General features: G+C 43.0%; 1 protein-coding gene across 7 annotated transcripts in view; it reads left to right on the top strand.

The window, feature by feature from the left end:
- The window catches only part of CLYBL (citramalyl-CoA lyase), a 238,183-nt gene that overhangs the window by 179,933 nt on the left and 37,895 nt on the right, over positions 1 to 20,355 (top strand). For 6 of the 7 annotated variants that reach the window (XR_016038854.1, XM_088842634.1, XM_088842633.1 and 3 more), the window contains 4 exons: positions 12,711 to 12,899; positions 16,825 to 16,926; positions 18,628 to 18,721; positions 20,022 to 20,189. Coding sequence is in view for 6 of the 7 variants with exons in the window: in XM_088842634.1 (XP_088698760.1) it covers positions 12,711 to 12,899; positions 16,825 to 16,926; positions 18,628 to 18,721; positions 20,022 to 20,189 (553 nt within the window). In the remaining variant the exon portion in view is untranslated. Of the gene's footprint in view, positions 1 to 8,966; positions 9,070 to 12,710; positions 12,900 to 16,824; positions 16,927 to 18,627; positions 18,722 to 20,021; positions 20,190 to 20,355 lie in introns of those variants that run through there. The other variant, XM_088842636.1, reaches the window with a different exon arrangement.

The raw sequence follows: 20,355 nt of genomic DNA, 5'->3' as shown, positions 1-20,355 counted from the left end.
TGATCTCTTTGCGTCTCTATTCCTGCCCTGCAGACAGGCTCCTCAGGACCACCAAAAACTGTTTCTTGATATTTACATTAAGACCATTTGGATCCCTTTCTAACCATGGATCTCACTGTTGACTTGAGAGGTAAAGGAAGTCATCTGCCAGAATATGTTGGCATCACAGTAAAACTGTTCAGTCCAGGATTCAGGTGACATGGCTGTTACCTGGTGCGTACGTGGAACCCCGGCAAGGCTGCCTCATTAAACTATGAACCGATGGCTCTCAATTTATTGTTAAAAAGAATGAAAGACCCGCGGCCCTGCCCCGTGTGGGGAATCCGTGACACCTGTGGCAGGCAGCACGGTTTTCATCCTTACAATGAAGCCAGGTAAGGGCAGAGTCCTTTGATGACACACTCCCCTTTCGCTTGTTTACTTTTATTCTCCAACGCAGACTGCAGCCCAGCAGGAGGGCTTTTAAACCAAAACAATTACCTCCTCCAGCCCAACACAAACAGCCCCTTGAGAGGGAGAGGGCAGCTTTGCTTGGGGCTGTGCTTTGCACAAGGTGGGCCGGAGGCCACCTTCTGCGGTCGACAGAGGCCAGGTGGGGAGAGACCAATTAGAAGGGGCGGGGAGGGCGGCGGGCTGGCCCTCCCGCCCCACGTGTACTTTCCATTTCACTTTCAAGGGCTCTCAAGGTACTGCGACACCTCTCACTAAGATCCCAGAAAGGGTACCGACACCCATTCCGAAGGCAAAAACTGGCTCTGGCTTCCAAGACCCTCTCTGGAAGCGCGTGCCCCCGCCCCCCAAACCAAGCTTGCGCAGGGTGGCCTCAAGCAGGACCCTTCTCCTCTGAGGACTCAAGGGGCTGCAGGGTGGACCTTCTCACAGTCCAGGCTTGAGCACCAGACAGCTTCTGCTGTGGAAGCAGAACTGAACTCCCATGATTATTATTATTAATTTTCTTTTTTGACCCCACCACAAGGCACATGGGGATCTTAGTTCTCCAACCAGGGATGGAACACGCACCCCCTGCAGCGGAAAGCTCGGAGTCCTCACCACTGGACCACCAGGGAAGTCCCTCCTGAACTGTGACCCTTGTCCCACCACCCCATCACCCTTTCCTCCCCCGGTGGAACAGGGCCTCCTAAACCCTGGGCTCTCCTCTGCCGGCTTGGGAATCTCCTGGCTTTTTGTCCATCTCCTGGCACGGCCCCTCCCCTCCCTAGCGTCACAGGTACTGATCATCCGCCCTGTTATTCACTCACTCTTCCTGCCTCTGCCCTTTGCCAGCTCTCTAGTCACAGCCCCCTGTTCTTCCCTCCTCCCTCCGATAGTCCACTTGGAACAAATCTCATGGCTCCCTGTGCCCTGCTGCACAGCTGGAACACAGAAATACGATGGCCCTTCTGAGACTAAGAACAAGCAGTGAGCGAGAACAAAGAAAATAATGAGTGGAGAGAGCCGTGCACTTGCAGACTCCAGAGCTCCAGTCACGTGAGTGTGGTCGTTGTTCTAGACATCGAGAAAGGCTGTGCCAGCCTTTAGTAAGCAAATACTAAAGATCTTTTCAGAGTGTTGTATGCAAAGTGTACCTCAGAGCCTTGCTATTAAATCACAAAGTTAACAAGAAACGTTAGAAACACAGCTGTGCCCACGCAGGACACCTTCTCGGAACTAGCTCGACATTTCCCTATGGGTGTGGGTTTGAGGTCCCTCAGAGGCTCATGGGGCAGTCTGGCAAGGTTCTCAGAAACACACACACACACACACACACACAAGGCCTGTCACGTAGAGTTGAGGAAAATCCACTCAGAGCAGGTGGGGGGAAAAGTGAAAGTGAAGTGAAAGTCGCTCAGTCCTGTCTAACTTTTTGCGACCCCATGGACTATACAGTCCATGGAATTCTCCAGGCCAGAATACTCGAGTGGGTAGCGTTTCCCTTTTCCAGGGGATCTTCCCAACCCAGGGATCGAACCCAGGTCTCCCTCATGTCCCAGGACATGAACCGGGGTCTCCTGCATCACTGGTAGATTCTTTACTAGCTGAGCCATCAAGGAAGCCCAGGCATACTAGAGTGGGTAACCTGTCCCTTCTCCACAGATCTTCCTGACCCAGGAATCGAACTGGGGTCTCCTGCATTGCAGGCGGATTCTTTACCAACTGAGCTATCAGGTAGGGAAAGGCCAAAGTGAAAGAGAAAGAGCTAGCAGGATGGTGGTGTGGAATGGAGGGGGCCTTGGCCCTGGGAAGGCTAAACACCAGCCACTCACCAGTCAGGGGCGAGGGTAGAGCTGAGTGAAGAGTCCCAGGGGAGTTCAGTTCAGTCACTCAGTCGTGTCCGACTCTCTGCGACCCCATGAATCACAGCACGCCAGGCCCCCAGGGGAGTAAGCCCCTTCTTTGCAACTGAGTTTTCTCTTTCCAGGAAATTTTCATTGTGTTTTATTGAGCAGTGAGGACTGAAACCACAAAATAAAACTATCACAAGCCTCCCTACCTCACACTGTATACAAATGTATAGACTGAAAGTATATCAAGACTAAACGTTAAAGTAAAAACTGTAAGACTGTTAGAAGGAGTGGTGTAAATCTCCATAACCTTGGATTAGGCAATGATCACAAAATTATTATGGAAGCACAAGCTACCAAGGAAAGAAATAGATGAATTGGACTTCAGCGAGATTATAACCTTTGTGCATTATAAGACACCATCAGGAAAGTGAAATGACAACCTACAGAAGGGGAGAAAATATTTGTGAATCATAGATATCTGATATGGAATTACTATCTAGGATATATAAAGAACATTTGTAACCCGACAACCAAAAGACAACCCATTTTTTAAAATTTAAGACTAGAATAGACTTTTCTACAAAGAAGGTACAGATGGTACCTGACTTACAGTGGTCCACCCTGGTGGGAGAGCAATACACATCTAATGAAAACCATTGTCTGAATATTGAATTTTGATCTTCCCCTGGTCAAATGTTACGTGATCTAATCCTCTCTCATGATCCTGGGCAGTGACAGTGAAGCACAGCTCCCAGTCAGCAGCATGGTCTTGAGGTCGACAGTCGATATACCTGCAACCCTTCTCTACCCAGACAACCATTCGGTTTTTCACTTTTTAGGACTATAGTCAGTAAACTATATGAGATATTCATGTTTAGATGGTTTTGCCCTATTGTAGGCTAATTTAAATGTTCAGAGCACATTTAAGGCAGGCTAGGCTGACCTTTGATGTTCAGTAGGTTCAGTTCAGTTCAGTTCAGTTAAGTCCAGTCGCTCAGTCGTGTCCTACTCTTTGCGACCCCATGAATCACAGCACGCCAGGCCTCCCTGTCCATCACCAACTCCCGGAATTCACTTAAACTCATGTCCATCGAGTCAGTGATGCCATCCAGCCATCTCATTCTCTGTCATCCCCTTCTCCTCCTGCCCCCAATCCCTCCCAGCATCAGAGTCTTTTCCAGTGAGTCAACTCATTGCATGATGTGGCCAAAGTATTGGAGTTTCGTATTAAATGCATTTTCAACTGATAATATTTTCAGCTTGCAGTGGGTTTATCGGGATGTGACTCCATCATAAGTCAAGGGAGATCCGTGTGCTGATGGCCAGTAAACACATAAAAAGATGCTCAACATCATTAATCATTTAAGAAATGCAAATCAAAACCGTAATGAGATATCTTATCACATCCACTGGAATGGATATTATCAAAAACAAATAAAAATGAAAAAGAAGTGTTGGCAAGGGTGTGGAAAAATTTGGAACTCTACTACATTGCTGATGAGACTGTAAAATGTACAACCACTATGGAAAACAGTTTGGCAAAAAAGTTAAACATAAAGTTACTAAATGGTCCAGCAATTCAACTCCTAGGTATATACCCGTAAGAATTAAAAACAGAGACCTAATGAACTATTTGTATGCCAAAGTACGCCCTCATACCCATCCTGAGCCTTTTCAGTCCTTTGAATGGAAGCTGATTTGGCATTTTAATAAACCTGTGTTTTAAAGAATCTCTCATAATAAACACATCAGAAACTTTGCTGTACCAAAATCTACAGTTTCAGAGCAGAGTGCCTAGAATGTAATAACTTGTAGGATGAAATCAGTAAATGAACATTTTCCTCATTTTTTTTATTGTGATAAAGTACACATCGCTTAAATTTACTATCATACTCATTTTTTAAACCATGTGTTTCTTTCTTTTTTTTAAATATTAAAAAAAATATATTTATTTATTGGCTGTGCTGAGTCTTTGGGTGAGGGCTTTCTCTAGTTGCAGTGAGTGAGGCCTACTTGCTAGTTGCGGTGTACAGGATTCTCACTGTGGTGGCTTCTGTTTTGGAGCCCAAGCTCTGGGGCTCACAGGTTTCATTGCCTCGTGGCACCTGGGATCTTCCCAGACCAGGGATTGAACCCATGTCCCCTGCACTGACAGGCAGGTTCCTAACCATTGGACCACCAGGGAAACCCCATATAGCCATTTTTAAGTGTACCGTTAAGTGATTACTCAGTACATTCACATTGTCCTTTTGTAACTGGCTTATTTCATTTAACTCGGTGTCTTCCGGGTTTATCCATCTTGTAGCATGTGTCAGAATTTCCTTCCTGTTTAAAATTGAATAACATTCCATTGTATGTATTTAACACATTTCGCTTGTCCATTCTTCTGTCTGAGTACCTGGTAGCTCAGACAGTAAGGAATCTGCCTGCAATGCAGGAGACCCGAGTTCGATGGGTCAGGAAGATCCCCTGGAGAAGGAAATGGCAACCCACTCCAGTATTCTTGCCAGGAGAATCCCATGGACAGAGAAGCCTGGCGGGCTACAGTCCATGGGGTCGAAAAGAGTCGGATACGACTGAGTGACTAACACACACTCTTCTGTCAGTGGACTCGTGGGTTGCTTCCACATTTTAACTATTGCGAATAATGCTGCTATAAAAATGGATGTACAATAATTTCTTGGATACCTGCTTTCAATGCTTTGGGGTGTATACCTGGAAGTGAAATTGCTATACCATATGTTAATTCTATTTTTATTTTTTTTAGTAACTGCCATATTATTTTCTGTAGCAGCTGTACCATTTTATACTTCTCCCAACAATGCACCAGAGTTCCAATTTCTCCACATCCTCCCCAATACTTGTGTTTTTCTGGGGGTTTTTTGATAGTAGCCATCCTAATGGGTATGAAGTAGTATCTCAGTGTAGTTTTAATTTGCATTTCCCTAATGATTAATGGCTGTTTCAAGTCTTGAAAGATGATGCTGTGAAAGTGCTGCACTCAATATGCCAGCAGATTTGGAAAACTCAGCAGTGGCCACAGGACTGGAAGAGGTCAGTCTTCATTCCAATCCCAAAGAAAGGCAATGCCAAAGAATGCTCAAACTACTGCACAATTGCACTCATCTCACACGCTAGTAAAGTCATGCTCAAAATTCTCCAAGCCAGGCTTCAGCAGTATGTAAACCGTGAACTCCCAGATGTTCAAGCAGGTTTTAGAAAAGGCAGAGGCACCAGAGATCAAATTGCCAACATCCGCTGGATCATGGAGAAAGCAAGAGAGTTTCAGAAAAACATGTATTTCTGCTTCATTGACTATGCCAAAGCCTTTGACTGTGTGGATCACAATAAACTGTGGAACATTCTGAAAGAGATGGGAATCCCAGACCACCTGACCTGCCTCTTGAGAAACCTGTATGCAGGTCAGGAAGCAACAGTTAGAACTGGACATGGAACAACAGACTGGTTCCAAAAGGAAAGGAGTACGTCAAGGCTGTATATTGTCACCTTGCTTATTTAACTTATATGCAGAGTACATCATGAAGAACGCTGGGCTGGAAGAAGCACAAGCTGGAATCAAGATTGCTGGGAGAAATATCAGTAATCTCAGATATGCAGATGACACCACCCTTATGGCAGAAAGTGAAGAGGAACTCAAAAGCCTCTTGATGAAAGTGAAAGAGGAGAGTGAAAAGGTTGGCTTGAAGCTCAACATTCAGAAAACAAAGATCATGGCATCTGGTCCCATCACTTCATGGGAAATAGATGGAAAAACAGTGGAAACAGTGTCAGACTTTATTTTTTTGGGCTCCAAAATCACTGCAGATACTGATTGCAGCCATGAAATTAAAAGACACTTGCTCCTTGGAAGGAAAGTTATGACCAACCTTGATAATATATTAAAAAGCAGAGACATTACTTTGCCAACCAAAGTCCGCCTAGTCAAGGCAATGGTTTTTCCCATGGTCATGTATGGATGTGAGAGTTGGACTGTGAAGAAAGCTGATCACCGAAGAATCGATGCTTTTGAACTGTGGTGTTGGAGAAGACTCTTGAGAGTCCCTTGGACTGCAAGGAGATCCAACCAGTCCATTCTAAAGGAGATCAATCCTGGATGTTCATTGGAAGGACTGATGCTAAAGCTGAAACTGCAATACTTTGGCCACCTCATGCGACGAGTTGACTCACTGGAAAAGACTCTGATGCTGGGAAAGGTTGGGGGCGGGAGGAGAAGGGGACGACGGAGACTGAGATGGCTGGATGGCATCACCGACTCTGTGGACATGAGTTTGAGTGAACTCCGGGAGTTGGTGATGGACAGGGAGGCCTGGCGTGCTGTGATTCATGGGGTCGCGGAGAGTCGGACACGACTGAGCGACTGAACTGAACTGAATGATTAATGGTATGGACCATCTTTTCATGTGCTTATTGGCCATTTGTACATATTCTTAGGAGAAATGTCTGTTCAAATCCTTTGCCTATTTTTGAATTGACTTGTTTGGGTTTTTTGGGGTTGAGTTTTAGGAGTTCCATATATGTTCTGAATATGTATTCCTTTATCAGATATATAATTTGTAAATATCTTCTCCCATTCTATGGGTTGCCGTTTTTTTCTATTGATAGTATCTTTATTCTGTTAACATTGATTTTATTCTTTTGATGTACAACATCTAAAAATTTTCATGAAGTTCAACTTATTTTTTTTTTGTTACCTGTGCTTTCGGTGTTAATCAATGAATGAAATTTTAAGCCAGTTCAGTTTAGTCCAGTCACTTAGTCGTGTCCGACTCTTCAAGACCCTGTGGACTGCAGCACACCAGGCTTCCCTGTTGTGCCAGGGAACTTAGAGTATGTTCAGTATTGCTGTAGATTTTCTTTTTTTTGAAAATAGGCAAACCATGGGATTTCCCTGGCAGTCCAGTGGTTAAGATTTTGTGCTTCCATCACAGGGGGCATGAGTTCAACCCCTGATCAGGGAACTAAGATCCCACATGCTGCATGGTGCAGCTCAAAACAAACCAAAACAAAAAAACCCGGGTAAACCAAGATTTTTTTCTATGTGGGAAAAACAATGGGCCAGAAAATTCAACACTATCACCTTACCTGAAGAAACACTACCAGGTTGCAATAATCAATGAAAATTTGTCTTTTTTTCTAATACAGTCACTACAACAGTCTCTGTGATTATGATATATTTATCAGAAAAATATGATAATTTACTAATGATGACTTGTTTATGTCACAGGTACTTCTGTTTTTTAATATTAATGTTTAAAAAGAACTTACATGGAAAAGAACATCCTTAAATGGAACAATGCATCAGAACCTTTTATTTTAAACCAACTGATCTCAAAATTTTCCAAAAAGTCATTTCATATAGATGCTAATATCAGGGCCTTCTGTCCCAAATTCGTTCCAGTCCATGCTTATGACATCATTTGATGAATTAGATAAAATGGAAGTGAGGTGAACTGGACAAATTCAGAAAAGACAATTCACTAGTGTTTCTGGGTATGTGGCGTGGTGATTTGCCTTTTGTAGGATAAGCATATTAATTGCTCATTTAAAAAATTCGCACAGATTAAGCATCTCTCTGGAGCTGGGAACCCTTCTGTATTTCTTAATTCCCAAATCTCCTTTTGACCACATGGCTTTCCCTCTGCTCCTGTTGCATTCAGGGTTGTCTTGGCGATTTCCTCTGAAAACAAACTGTAGGTTAACAGACAAGGTTCAGGGGCTGGTGGAGGGCGGGTAGGAGAAGAGAAAGGTGCTAATTCAGATGTTATGAAACTGTGATAATGCTATTATTCAAGACACTTATTTGGGTATGTTTATACTTTGTAGTTTTATAAATAAGCCCAAGGGGCTCCTCCTGGTTGTCACCATCCTCCTTGCATCTTGGGTCCTGTCTGTCTCTTCCTATCCGACAGTAGAAGTGACGCCGCTCTAATCCCTGCAAGTTTGGGACTAATGAACTGACTGCTGAGCGCCGCCACGGAGCTTGGTCCCCAACTATACTGTACTTCACACTCGATTTACTCTCCAGATGGCGAGGCTGTGCCGCCCTGCCGCGAGGGACCACCTCTTCCACTGGAGTGTAAAAGTGGACGGATGTTGTTTTCTTTGCAGATTTGATCATTCTGAGCTCGAAACTTGTGAGGATGATTAGTTATTAGCTCTAATGGGTGCCAAGTGAACCAACTGCACGCATATTTTCTCCTTTCATATCGGAGTCTGCAGGTCTCGGGGACGGTTGATCTATTCGCTTTCTTGCGTCAGCAGAGCGTGTCTCTCTCTTCCCCAGGTGATAAGAACCCGGTCTCTGAAATCATAGCACGCCTTGGTTCCTGGCCCAGACAGAGTCACATAATCCGGTGGCTTATGTATAAGGACAAGTTTATTAGCCCCTGGTCCACTGCACTGAGCAGCCCATGGCACGAAATATCGATTGAAATGTGGGAACTTTGGTAACATCACCTTTTAGACCCAGGGCCTGCGAACATTCTGACCTGTGCCAACTTGCTCTGTGACCTTTGCAGACCTCACCTCTGCAGTCAGACCTACTCCAAACATACGATGCTAATTAAATCTCTGCAAAAATCTAATGTAATTGTTGAGCAAGGCCTTAAATTCATTATTCCCTCTTTTCAGGTTGTCAGGTCTTAGAAGGACAAGTTTATCCTACACTGAGAAATGCTGACCAAGGCCGTCCTGGATTGTTCACACATTTAGAATGCAGTTCCTACTAAACCTTATTTTGGAAGACCTATTTTGTTACCGGAATGTAAGACCCCCCTCCACCCTCTCCCCCAGGCCCCCAGCCCGCCAAAAATTTCATTTCTGAGTGGCCTCTTTTTGCCTCCATTTCATTTTCCTGCTTTCTCCAGGGACCACTTAACCTCCCAGTAATCTCAGCAGATCATCCAGGTAGCCCTTCTGAGAAGGTGATGTCTGCCAGGCCAAGTCTTACTAATCCCCCTAATGAGATGGAACTAGGAAGGATGGTCAGGGCCAAACAGGAAAAAGAGAGGGAAAGAGAATGAAAGTGTTAAGGGAGCAAGGTGATGGAGATGAGAGAGATGTAGGAGAGCCAGTAGCAAGAGCTAAGTTCTGTGTTAGAAAGAAAGGGGGAGAAAATAGCACAGACAAAATTTCTTTCTTTTCACAACTGGTGGACTGTGTCTCTCTCTAGCTGAACACCCAGAACTAAACCTAATTGTTCTTAGAAACTGCCTTCCTCTCACCCAACAGATGGCATGGGTGTGTTTGCTAGCACAGTAACATATTTCACCATTAAAATACCAAAAAGAAAAAAAATCCACATGCTTGTTGGTTGGTGTAAATTCAGGGAAGTTGTTGGATATTTTAGGATACATAGCAGAGGGATGCACACTTGGTTTATGTAAATTGTCACAAGCAACAGCCTGTTAATAAGGGTGTTGTGTGGCAATATACCTCCAAAGCGACCATCTTTTTTTGGAAAGGTATAGAATGATGAACTGGAAAGAGCTTGGTTTGAATTCTGAGCCAGAAAGAGGAGGAAAAAAAAAAAGAGTTTAATAAAATGCTGAGTATTCACTGCTCATTATTATAGCATGAAAAGTACTAATCAGATTATGCCTAAAATTGGAATGGCGTACTTCATTTGCAGCCAGTTTCACAAGGACCAAATTTTACTAAGTAAACCAGAATGTGCTGAAACCGTGGCAATCTGACTTTAGATAAAAATCACAGACAGGTTTAGAACACGAGCTTTGAACAAACAGTCCCCTTCAAATCCAAGTGAAATGACTGAACAGCTTAGAGGTCAGATTTTGTTTGACCCCAACATTGACGGTTTAGGAAGAGGATGTTGCCGGGGATCCTCAAGCGCACGTGCAGGTTAAACTGGGAGGATGGCAGTGATGATTCAAATTTGCACTTCATGTGATGTTTCTCCCTCTCTGTCTCATTCACTTCACTCACTATGACACTCTCTAGGTCCATGTGAAATCTAAAAAGAAATGATGCAAATGAACTTATATAACAGAAAGAAACTCACAGACTTAGAGAATGAATTTATGGTTGCCAGAAGGAAGGAAAGGGGGAAGGGATAGGGTGTTTGGGATGGACATGTACACACCGCTATATTTAAAATGGAGAACCAACAGGGACCTACTGTCTAGCACAGGGAACTCTGTTATGTGGTAGCCTGGATGGGAGGAGAGTTTGGAGGAGAATGGATCACACGTATATATACAGCTGAGTCCCTTTGCAATTCACCTGAAACTATCTCAACTGTGTTTATTAATCAACTACAGCCTGATACAAAATAAAAAGTTTAAAAAAAACCAGTGATAAATAAATAAATGAAACTCACTACAGCCTAAACAACCTGGCTAGTTCCCTTCCATTTTCCATTCACTCTGTCCCAGGAGACCCTTTCCACACCCGCCCTGCCCTTGGAAAACCTGGAAGTTGAATCGTTTCTGAGCTGGAGCCATCCTGAGTTCTAGAGCTGCACCAGACTTCACGGAGCATTAGCACACCTTGGGTTCTCTGAGGCCGTGGATCTAAATACACACAGGCATCCTTTCTCCTGACAGTCATAGACAGTCTGGGAACCATCCTAGTGAGTTGACTTCTGCTCTTTACCATCAGGATTTTCTTGTTCAGTAATCATAGCAAGAGGGCACGGTAGAGCAGGTGGAAACATTCTGTCCCTGCAGAACAGCCCACAGCGTGGTGGAGCCCAGCCACTGTGACTGCATCCTCCCCGACGGTAGCTAGTACGAGCTCTCTCTCAGCTTTCATCTAAGCCCAGCCTAATTATTAGCAGTCAGAGCTCAGTAAATCAGGACTCCACGGAGCTGTCTTAAACTGCTCCCTTAGACTTTGCTTCCGAGCTGACAACCCTAAGCTAGTTTCCTCACACTGTTTAACTCAGACCACGTTTGGAGGTCTTCCCTGCTTCCACCCAGTCGCAGACCTACATCCGTCTGGTTTAAATCTACTGTCCCGGTTGGTCTCCTTGATTGGACTTCGACTCAATATTGGCTCAAATAATTGTTTTTTTCTCTCTGCTTTGGTTTCTGATTTTCCTAGATAACTATGGCTGTTCAAATGGCCATATATTGTTAAGACTTTTTTTCCCCCCAAGCTACATTCATCAGCAGTGAGAAGCTTTAAAGTTTTATTAGTATCATAAAAACCCTTCTCAAATGAAACTACTTTTGATAAGTGTTCGTTCTGACAATGAGAATTTGTTGAGGGCTGTTGGCAAGTGGGAGGAATTTGTTTTTGAAACTGAAATTGGCAGGAAGTAATGACCCCAAGTGCTTTCTTCCTCTTGATTTCAGCCCCCCACGCCCTCAATGCGCTCCTCTCCCCCCACCCCCTACCCCACCTTCATCACCCCCAACTCAAAGTCAGTAAATAACATGTTTAATTTCGTACAGTTTTTCTGGGGACAATTGAAATGCTGAAGCAGATTTTCAACCTTTCAGCTTTACTTAACTGTGGAGCAAAGCCTGTCAAATCAAAGGGGAAAAAAATGTATTTGTCTACTGCTTCATGAAGGGATTTCTTCTCAGTGATATTACTGCCTTCCATGTGAAGAAGTTGGAGTTTTTTGTAGCGGGGAGTGTCATTTTCCTGTGAGTGCCTTCTTAGTTGAATGTCAAGATTCAACACAGTTGCAAAATAATTTTTAAGTGAATAAAAAGCATGAAGCCTATAGATAGAGAAAAACAAAACCTTATTTTTTCCCCTAATGTGAATATGCTGGCAGTCAAGACTATCATTAGTCCATAAGTTATCTAGTTTCTTGTATTTATTAAATAAGGAGATGCAGGTAGAACACTTAGTACCCTGACTAGTGCTTAGTAAATGCTCAGTAAATGTGACCTATTAATTATTTTATCTTTTCAGTGGAAAAGTAATGCTAATGAGCAAGTGTGTGTGTACATGCTCGGTCACTTCAGTCACGTCCAGCTCTTTGCGACCCCGTGGACCATAGCTCACCAGGGTCCTCTGTTCATGGGATTTCCCCAGCAAGAATACTAGAGTAGGTTGCCATGCCCGCCTCCAGGGGATCTTCTTGACCTTGAGATGGAACCTACGTCTCCTGTGTCTTCTGGTTTGCAGGCAGTTTCTTTACTGCTGAGCCACCGGGGAAGCCCTAATGAGCAGGATGAGACTACTATTAAATATTTAGAGTTTCACCAGCATGCATTACAATGGCTCTCATCTCTGCTATAGTCAACTTGAATAAAGTCTGGAAATCAATCACTTGCCCATCAGTTCAAACATCATTCACTTGGTGGCTCTAGCAGGCACTGTATTGGTGCTCAGACTCTCAACCCACATAAGGATTTCATGGATGGTTTGCTTGTTTCCTCTCAATGGCACATAAGCTAAGGAGATACATTTTATCTACACTTATAGGATGAAGCTAGATTGAGAATAGTAAAAACTCTTGAAGACTTTGACCTGGGCCCAACTGAAAAGTGTGTGAGAATCAACTCGGTGTCCAGTGGTCTGGCTGAAGAAGACCTGGAGGCCATCCTGCAGTCTCGGGTCCTTCCTTCCAGCCTCATGCTCCCAAAGGTCGAAGGTCCTGAAGAAATCCAGTGGGTAAGCAGCTCATAAACTTTGCTTTAATTAAAGACTGGGGAGTGGCTAAGAAGGAGTAGCAGAAAGGAAGGGTGTGGATGCTTCGGGGTTTGAAAATGCATACACAGAGCAGAGGAGAATGGAACCAAGAAAAAGGAACCAAAAAGACCATATCCTGCATCCAAGGAGAAGCTGGCTTTGTCCTAAGTGTTCAACAGAAAACACTCTACACTTGAAATGATGTTTCTGCTGCCAGCACAGTTATGTGGTTTAGACAGAACAGCTTCCTCTAGAGGAGCCCTGGAAACCAGCTGCCCCGGGACTAGAGACAGCTAGGCCCTACCCCTCCACCTGGAAGAGTGGAGATGTGCCTGGCTCTTAGGCAGATTGATTTGAAGTCATTGTGGATGGCGAAAGCACATTAACCGCAAAGGAAAAAATGAACCTCAAGGAAAAGAGGAAAAGGTCACTCCTTAGGGCAACTGGAGGAAGAGACAGGAAGCTTTTAACTAGTGGTTTTAATTAGCGCAGATATTATTTCCTGAACAGTTCCCTAGTTCATCCTTTTTAAATTGCTGACAGGTGTGTTTGTTTCATGACAGACTTTTCAGCCAATAAAACCCTGGCATGTCAAATTACTTAAGAAAACTTTGAAATGGGCCTAATTATACTATGATTGTTTTCATTGTTAAAGCAGGACCCGGGTTGGGGGGTTGGGTGGGGCTAGATTTTATTTAGGGGTCACTGTGATGCTGCAGATCTCTGAGGTATGTAGAGCGGTTCCATTGTGCCAGTCGGGGGTGCGGGGGTTCATGGCACCCAGGTGCTGGAGGCGTGGTAAGGGCGTGTGGACAGTGGTTTGATGCCATGTCCGAGGTGACCTCTAAGGTGGTGGCTACAACTGAGTCCTAGACGTGACACCCAGACACCGCTCACCTTTTCAGCCCTCGTAGCTGTGTCGGCTTTGTGCTTTCCAGTGCCATGGCTGCCTGCCACATGTGGATGGAAGCACTTGAAGTGTGGCCAGTCCAGATTGAGATGTGCTATATGTGTGAAATACACCCGGGACTTCGAAGACCTCACAGCACCCTCCCCACACACCCACCCCCCTGCAAAAAAGAGAATGTAAATCATCTCAATAATTTTTAATGTCGATGACATGTTGAAATGATAATATTTCAGACACACTGGGTTGAATAAACCTCGTATTAAAGTGAAACTCACCTGTTTCATCCTACTGTTTTAATGCAGCTACTGCAAAGTTTAGAATGACATACGCAGCTGCCATTATTTTTCTGTTGGACAGTTCCGCGCGGCCTCTTCTTGAAGACCTGCATTCAATGGCCCTGGTTTACTTTCCAAACTAGAGTTCTCCTTAGCCAGGTCACCCTCCAGCAGCTGGGAGGTGCTGGTGAGAGCAGGTTCACATCCTCCAGGTCGGACCGATCCGGATGTGTCCTAGGTTGATTGAAATGGAATCTGAAGTCACTGTTCCCTTTTGGATTCTGAGTTAATGCCTATTTATCACCGTTATTACCCCTCATTTGAGAGGGGAGGGCTCATCCCGGCCTTCGGCCACAGCCTCTGTTTGCTGTTTTAAATCCCTGGCTTGTGAGGAAAGTACCGAAATCTAAATAGGATTTCTGGTTAACAGAAGTCTTTGGGGCTGTTTATTTTTTGCTCTCCATTTGTATTTATGTGAAGCATAAAACCCGGAGCCTGATGCACAACTGAAAGATGGGCTTCCTTGTTTTCTTTTGTGTGAGAATCTCTTACTGGCCTTTTGTCGCTAGTGTGGGTTCTTGTTTGACTGGCACGGCTTATTGGACTATAACAAGCGTGACTCTGCCTCCTTTGTGGTGGGACAATTCTCCCACAAATCCCGAACGGGGTGCATTCTTCCAGCACACTATTGGGTGTGCACTGGAATTGAAAGAATTGCTGAGCCCGGCTACTTCATCTCCTCCCCAATCTCTTTGTGATCTTCCCCCTTCTTTCCCTCCCCCCTCCAAGTCCCCTCCACCTCGCTGAAATGAACACTTTACCAGGCCGGAAACATTTAATCGTCTCCTTTTGAAAAAATTAATTGAAACTTCTCCACTAGTTACCTTTTGTGTTAGTACTTAATGAAATTTTTTAAGAAAGAAGGGGAGGAGGAGGAGGATGGGCTAGAATATTTAATTTTTAAATGCCTCTCCTGGCTTAAAAACAAAAGGCATTAGAGATTTTTTCTCACTAGGAACCAGGGAAGAGGTTGTAAAAGATTTACCCAGTTTATTACGGGTTTGGTAGTTATAACTATTATCACCAAGAATGGGACAAGTGACGTTTCAAGGTTTTGTTCTTTTTTTAACAAGAAAAAAAATTTTTTTTTTAGCTGCACAGGTAACACCAAAGCCACTAATATTTTGTCACCCATTTTTCTAGCTTCAGTGTGACATGAATTATGTTTTCTTTCCATTCTCGTGGAATACTATACGTTTGTCCCCTGAAATTGTAGCCTTCGCTTCCTCCTTGCTATTTTGGTTGAGTTATTCCTTCCCTTGTAAAGTTGCTAAGGAGGTGATGATGATGGTGTTGGGGAAGGGAGGGGCAGTGGGTGCAACTGGGAATAATTCTTCATTACTGAAAGCTGTGATTTATTTTAGCCTAATTGTAAAGTTACTGCAAATTGCTCAAAAGCTTTTTAAAGATCCCAGTGATTAGATTTTTTTTTTGGTGGTTGTTGGGGGGAGGGACGCTGCATAGGCAAGGAGGGGGCAGCTAAAAGGGGAAATAACACCTCTAATCCTGCTTCTGGTAAATAGGCTGCCAGCTTTTAAAATGAGTTTCCTTTCTATTAGTCAGAATATTATGCTAAGCCTTAAGCATTAGTTTTTTTATGTTGCCATAGCAGCCCTGTTCCTGCAGGGCGGTGACCTGCGATGATTACAGTACAAAGCTTATAGGGTCTTGAAACCCCCTTTGAAGATGAAAAGTCTTTGATGGTTTATATTTATGCAAATCTCTTAGATATGATTTACCCAAGTGAGACTGAATGGAGAGATGATTAAAATTCCCTTTTCCTTTGATATCCATTAATGGCTGAATATCCCTAAATGTAAAATGGATATATATGTTTTTATCTTTATTTACAAAAATATCTTTATCATACCTGTGTGTGTGTGTGTGTTTATCTTCCTACATCTTATTAGATCTAGATGGACATAATAGATTTACAATTTAGAGTGTGGTGAGTTTTTTTTTTTTTTTCTTTCCCCTTTGAAAGGGGTGGGGGGAGATCTGTGTGAGAGCTTTTGTATGTTTCCAGATGATAGATTTTGGAATTTGGGCTACCCCACTGACAGCACAGAGCTAGCTGTGAACTGGTCTCATGGAAAAAATTGGCGAGCTTTGGTCTTCAAAGAATTAAACTTCCTTTTTAAGGTCTTCCTAGGTAAGCTAAAAAATTATGAAGAAAAACCTCGGAACAAAGGGTAATGTCGCTATAATGAATGATATGGATTCCACATAGAAGGCTGCTGAACAGTCACACTGACGTCCTTCTGGGTCGGAAACGAAACCAGAATGGCAGGTAGAGCGAGCCTTCGTTGTTTTAGGGGCCCGCCACTTGCACCGAACGAAATGGAGGCGGGAGGTCTTAAGTAAATATGTTTTCAAGGAAAGTGTTTAAACTCAAGGATCTCTCCTTCCACCTCTAACTCCTAGGCCTCAAATTGCTCCTTCAGGGAAAAAAAAAAAAACGATACTGTTTGGGGTTTTACTGTTTCATTTGGTGGAAACTTTATTACCTTTTTTCCTTAGTCTTTCCTCTGTTTCTTTCTTTTTTTAAATTCTTTTGTGTATTATTTCCTCAGGTCAAAGACTTAAATACTACTTCTATTCTAGAGTTCAATGATTGTACATTTTTGCCCCCACTAGTCACCTATGACACTTTTTATTTTAGTTTTCAGACAAATTTTCATTCTACTTAAAAGACCGAAAACTTGAACAACCTATGAATTTAATCCCTTTTGTGGAAACTGCAATGGGTTTGCTCAATTTTAAGGTAAGAAATCCATAATGTGGCTAATAAATCAGTATTTTATTTATTACCTGAAAAGAACTTTGGTTTTCTGTCTTGACATCTGCTTAAAATATTTTTCTAGAAAGATTTATAAAGCACACTAAACCTTGAGCACCATGTGTTATCTGTAACAAGCAAACACCAGGTAGTGAGTGTCTTAGAAAACAAAGAAACTGGCTTAGTAGCAAGAAAAAACTTCCTAGTCCTAAATATTTAAATGAAATATTTATATATTCCTGGTGTTAATTTTAATTAATCACTGTAAATTTTTGCTGTGAATTATTTCATTTTTAGAGTAAGTGTACATGAACATATGTCACCCTTATGAATTAACTTTCAATTATTCTTTTGTGACAATTGCCATCTACTGGGAAATTTTCAGGCCTGTTTGTAGCAACATTAACTGTAATGTCTAATAGCCGAGATTACTGTTTTTGAGTTAGTGTACACACTAATTTGTTCTATGTTATTTCAACTTGCCACATTAGAACGTAAAATACTTCCTAATGTACATACAAGAAGATTAGCTGAGCCAAGCTTTTTCACCATTGTATGATTGCATTGAACTATGTGCCCTAACAAATTCATAGCCAGTTTGTTTCTTCCTGTTGATCAGTGGCCATCTAAGTTGGTATCCAAAATATGCTTCATTCACGTTCCATCTGACCTGTAAACATCACTGTGGCACCCCATCTCAGAGCGCAGGAGAGGAGAAATACCTAAAAACAAAAAGAGAAAGTCCAGCTGTACTGGGGAGGTAATATGCGAATCAGTGCTCCGAGAGGAAACTTTGAGACCTGCTGGCCCGTGCAGGAGGGGCAGAGTGCAGACACTTGGGGAGCTGCATCAGCACGTTTACACCAGGAGCCACAAACTCTTCCAGCCTGCCCTAGAATTCTGAGAATATAATCGATGCATATTTCCTAGATGCAACTAGATTCATACAGTGATTTCATCTGAAGCACTGATTTGCCATTTTATTCATAATATACTTAGAAGAGCTCACAGCCCCTGAAATTGATCAACAGTGCTCTCACCCGTTCCTCATGTCTTCCCCACCCACATATATTAGCATGCTGACTCTCCACCTTTCCAGAGTCACAGCTGTGTCTAAGATGACCGCTATTCATCTTTATTTTCACCAAGAAATGTCCAAGTTGCTTATTAATACACCTTGGATGACTTACTGCGTTATTTTCTCTTCTGGAGTTGTAGAGTTTTGTCTTGTTTTTAATCCTGAGACCATTTACTGAGAAATCTTGATCCCAATGCAAATAATCCAATTAGTTTGATTTTTAAATTCTTTCCTTTTCTCCTGCGGCTTTATGTTTATTGTTGGAGGGTCTCCTAAAGCAGAAACAAATTTTGGAAGAACAGAAGTAACTTCTAGTACCATCAAAATGAGTGAACTTGAAAGTTTCTCTAAAGATTGGATGAACTAAAATGTGAACATTATATCAATATTAACATTTACAACTATATTAATATAATCCATTAAGCAAAGCAAATATGTGCAACATAACTTACGTTGGACAATATTAAGTACTTTTGAAAGGGGTGAATTGGGGCTGCATTTTTGGGACAGCTTTCAGCTAAATGGTGTTAGGAGTTGCATCTTTCTGTTACTGAAATATACCATGCTTCTCTAATGTGTGTGTATGGTTCTGTTCTGTTCTTTTACAGGCAGTGTGTGAAGAAGCAGTAAAGAACGGGCCTCGAGTGGGTCTTTTTCTAGATGCTGTAGTTTTTGGAGGAGAGGACTTTCGAGCCAGCATAGGTGTCAAAGACACGTTTCTCCTCTTGTTCTAACTGTGTTTATGTGTATATATTTTTTCTTTGCCCTTTCAAGAATGGGCCATATCGATTTGCCAACCATGACCATGGGCAACACTTCCTGATAATTTAGGGCACCTCATAGCTGTCCTGCTTCCAGAACCCTACATCAGCACTTCCATTCATTTATAAAATAACTAATAAAAAGCTTGTCGTAGCCTCAGACGTGTTCAGGTCTATATGACGTCTACATTGTTCATAATAAGTACATTATGTGAACAACTTCTCTGTTGTTTAAACTTACTGTTTTCCCATTAGTCTGAAGGCTGTCTAGACTTGTAACACAAAGTTAAGGCAATTTCACATTGCTTTAATGAATCATTTTCTACACTGTATAGAGTATGTAAATATTTAACGTAGATCTCAAATCCACCCTAAAATATATTTCTGAGCTCCTTTATTATGAAATATTTATTGAGATAGTAGGCTGATTTTCACTGATCTTCCTCCTCCCCTGGGCACTATGTCTTTGGTCTGGGCAGATGTATCACTAGAGGCTGTGAATCTGTCTGGAAAAGGGGCCTCGGCCACAAAGCATTTTCAAAACCCCAGTCCCAGTGACCTGAAAACTGGAGCATTCCCTAAGCAGTGTCATGGTTCAAATATAAACAGTGACACTTCGCCCCCCTTCCTGGGGGGGAGAGAAAGGAACTTATTTTAATACCACTCTTTCCAGGAGACTTTTGTGTATACAACAGCTCAGTGGACACTTTCTGCCTCCCTCAAAACGAGTGTCCTTTCGTTTCCCCCAGTTCCCCATCCACACCCCAAAGCTGCCGTATTTGGCTCAGAACCTCGGTTATGACACAGCATTGCAGCCACAGCACCCGAATTCTGTGCTCAGCGAAGGGAGTTAACTATTTCCACGCACAGCTATTTGGCCACCTCGTATAGTGCTGACTTTGGAGTGACACTTTCTGAGCAATGGCAAGAAGGAGAAGAATGCACCAGGAGTCCTTTGTGACCTATTGAGTCATTTGTGTCTAGCTTGTGAGATAGGGGAGGGGCCTTCTCTCAATGCATATGCAAGTAATTACTCGAAAAGATGCCTTGCACAAAAAGAGACACAAGTGAGGGTTAACTCTGCCTACGCAGAACCCTCTCTTCTTTTTTATTTGCATCATCCTTTCGCTAGGGTGAAATCCCCTAGACACAGAAGTCTTTACACACTTGAGTTTTTGTAATACTAGGTATCTAGGTCCAGTTTCCAAAGTTAATATCTGCTTTCTCTGTCAACACTTCAGGTGCAACAAGTAGTAAAGAAACCCAAGATATACTCTACGCGCGACAAAAGATTATTGTTGTAGCAAAGGCCTTCGGTCTACAGGCCATAGATCTGGTGTACATCGACTTCCGGGATGAACAGGGGCTTCTCAGGCAGTCGAGAGAAGGAGCTGCGATGGGATTTACTGGTACGAGTCTCGATAATACCCTAGAAAGCAGTATCTCGATTACGCAAACTTTCCAGAAAAGTAGAAGTGTCACCAGGAACTGGGTGTGTGTTTAATGTCGCCAGGTGACTCATATACTTATCCCACTGTATGAAGCGTGAAAAAAGTGATCCAGAACAAGAACCTG

This window comes from Moschus berezovskii, chromosome 13, assembly GCF_049115385.1.
Source record: "Moschus berezovskii isolate FMDL1 chromosome 13, NW_MosBer_1.0, whole genome shotgun sequence".
Classification (NCBI taxonomy): Eukaryota; Metazoa; Chordata; class Mammalia; order Artiodactyla; family Moschidae; genus Moschus; species Moschus berezovskii.
Note: the sequence above shows the minus strand (reverse complement) of the source record. Positions and strands in the feature narration are given on the sequence as shown.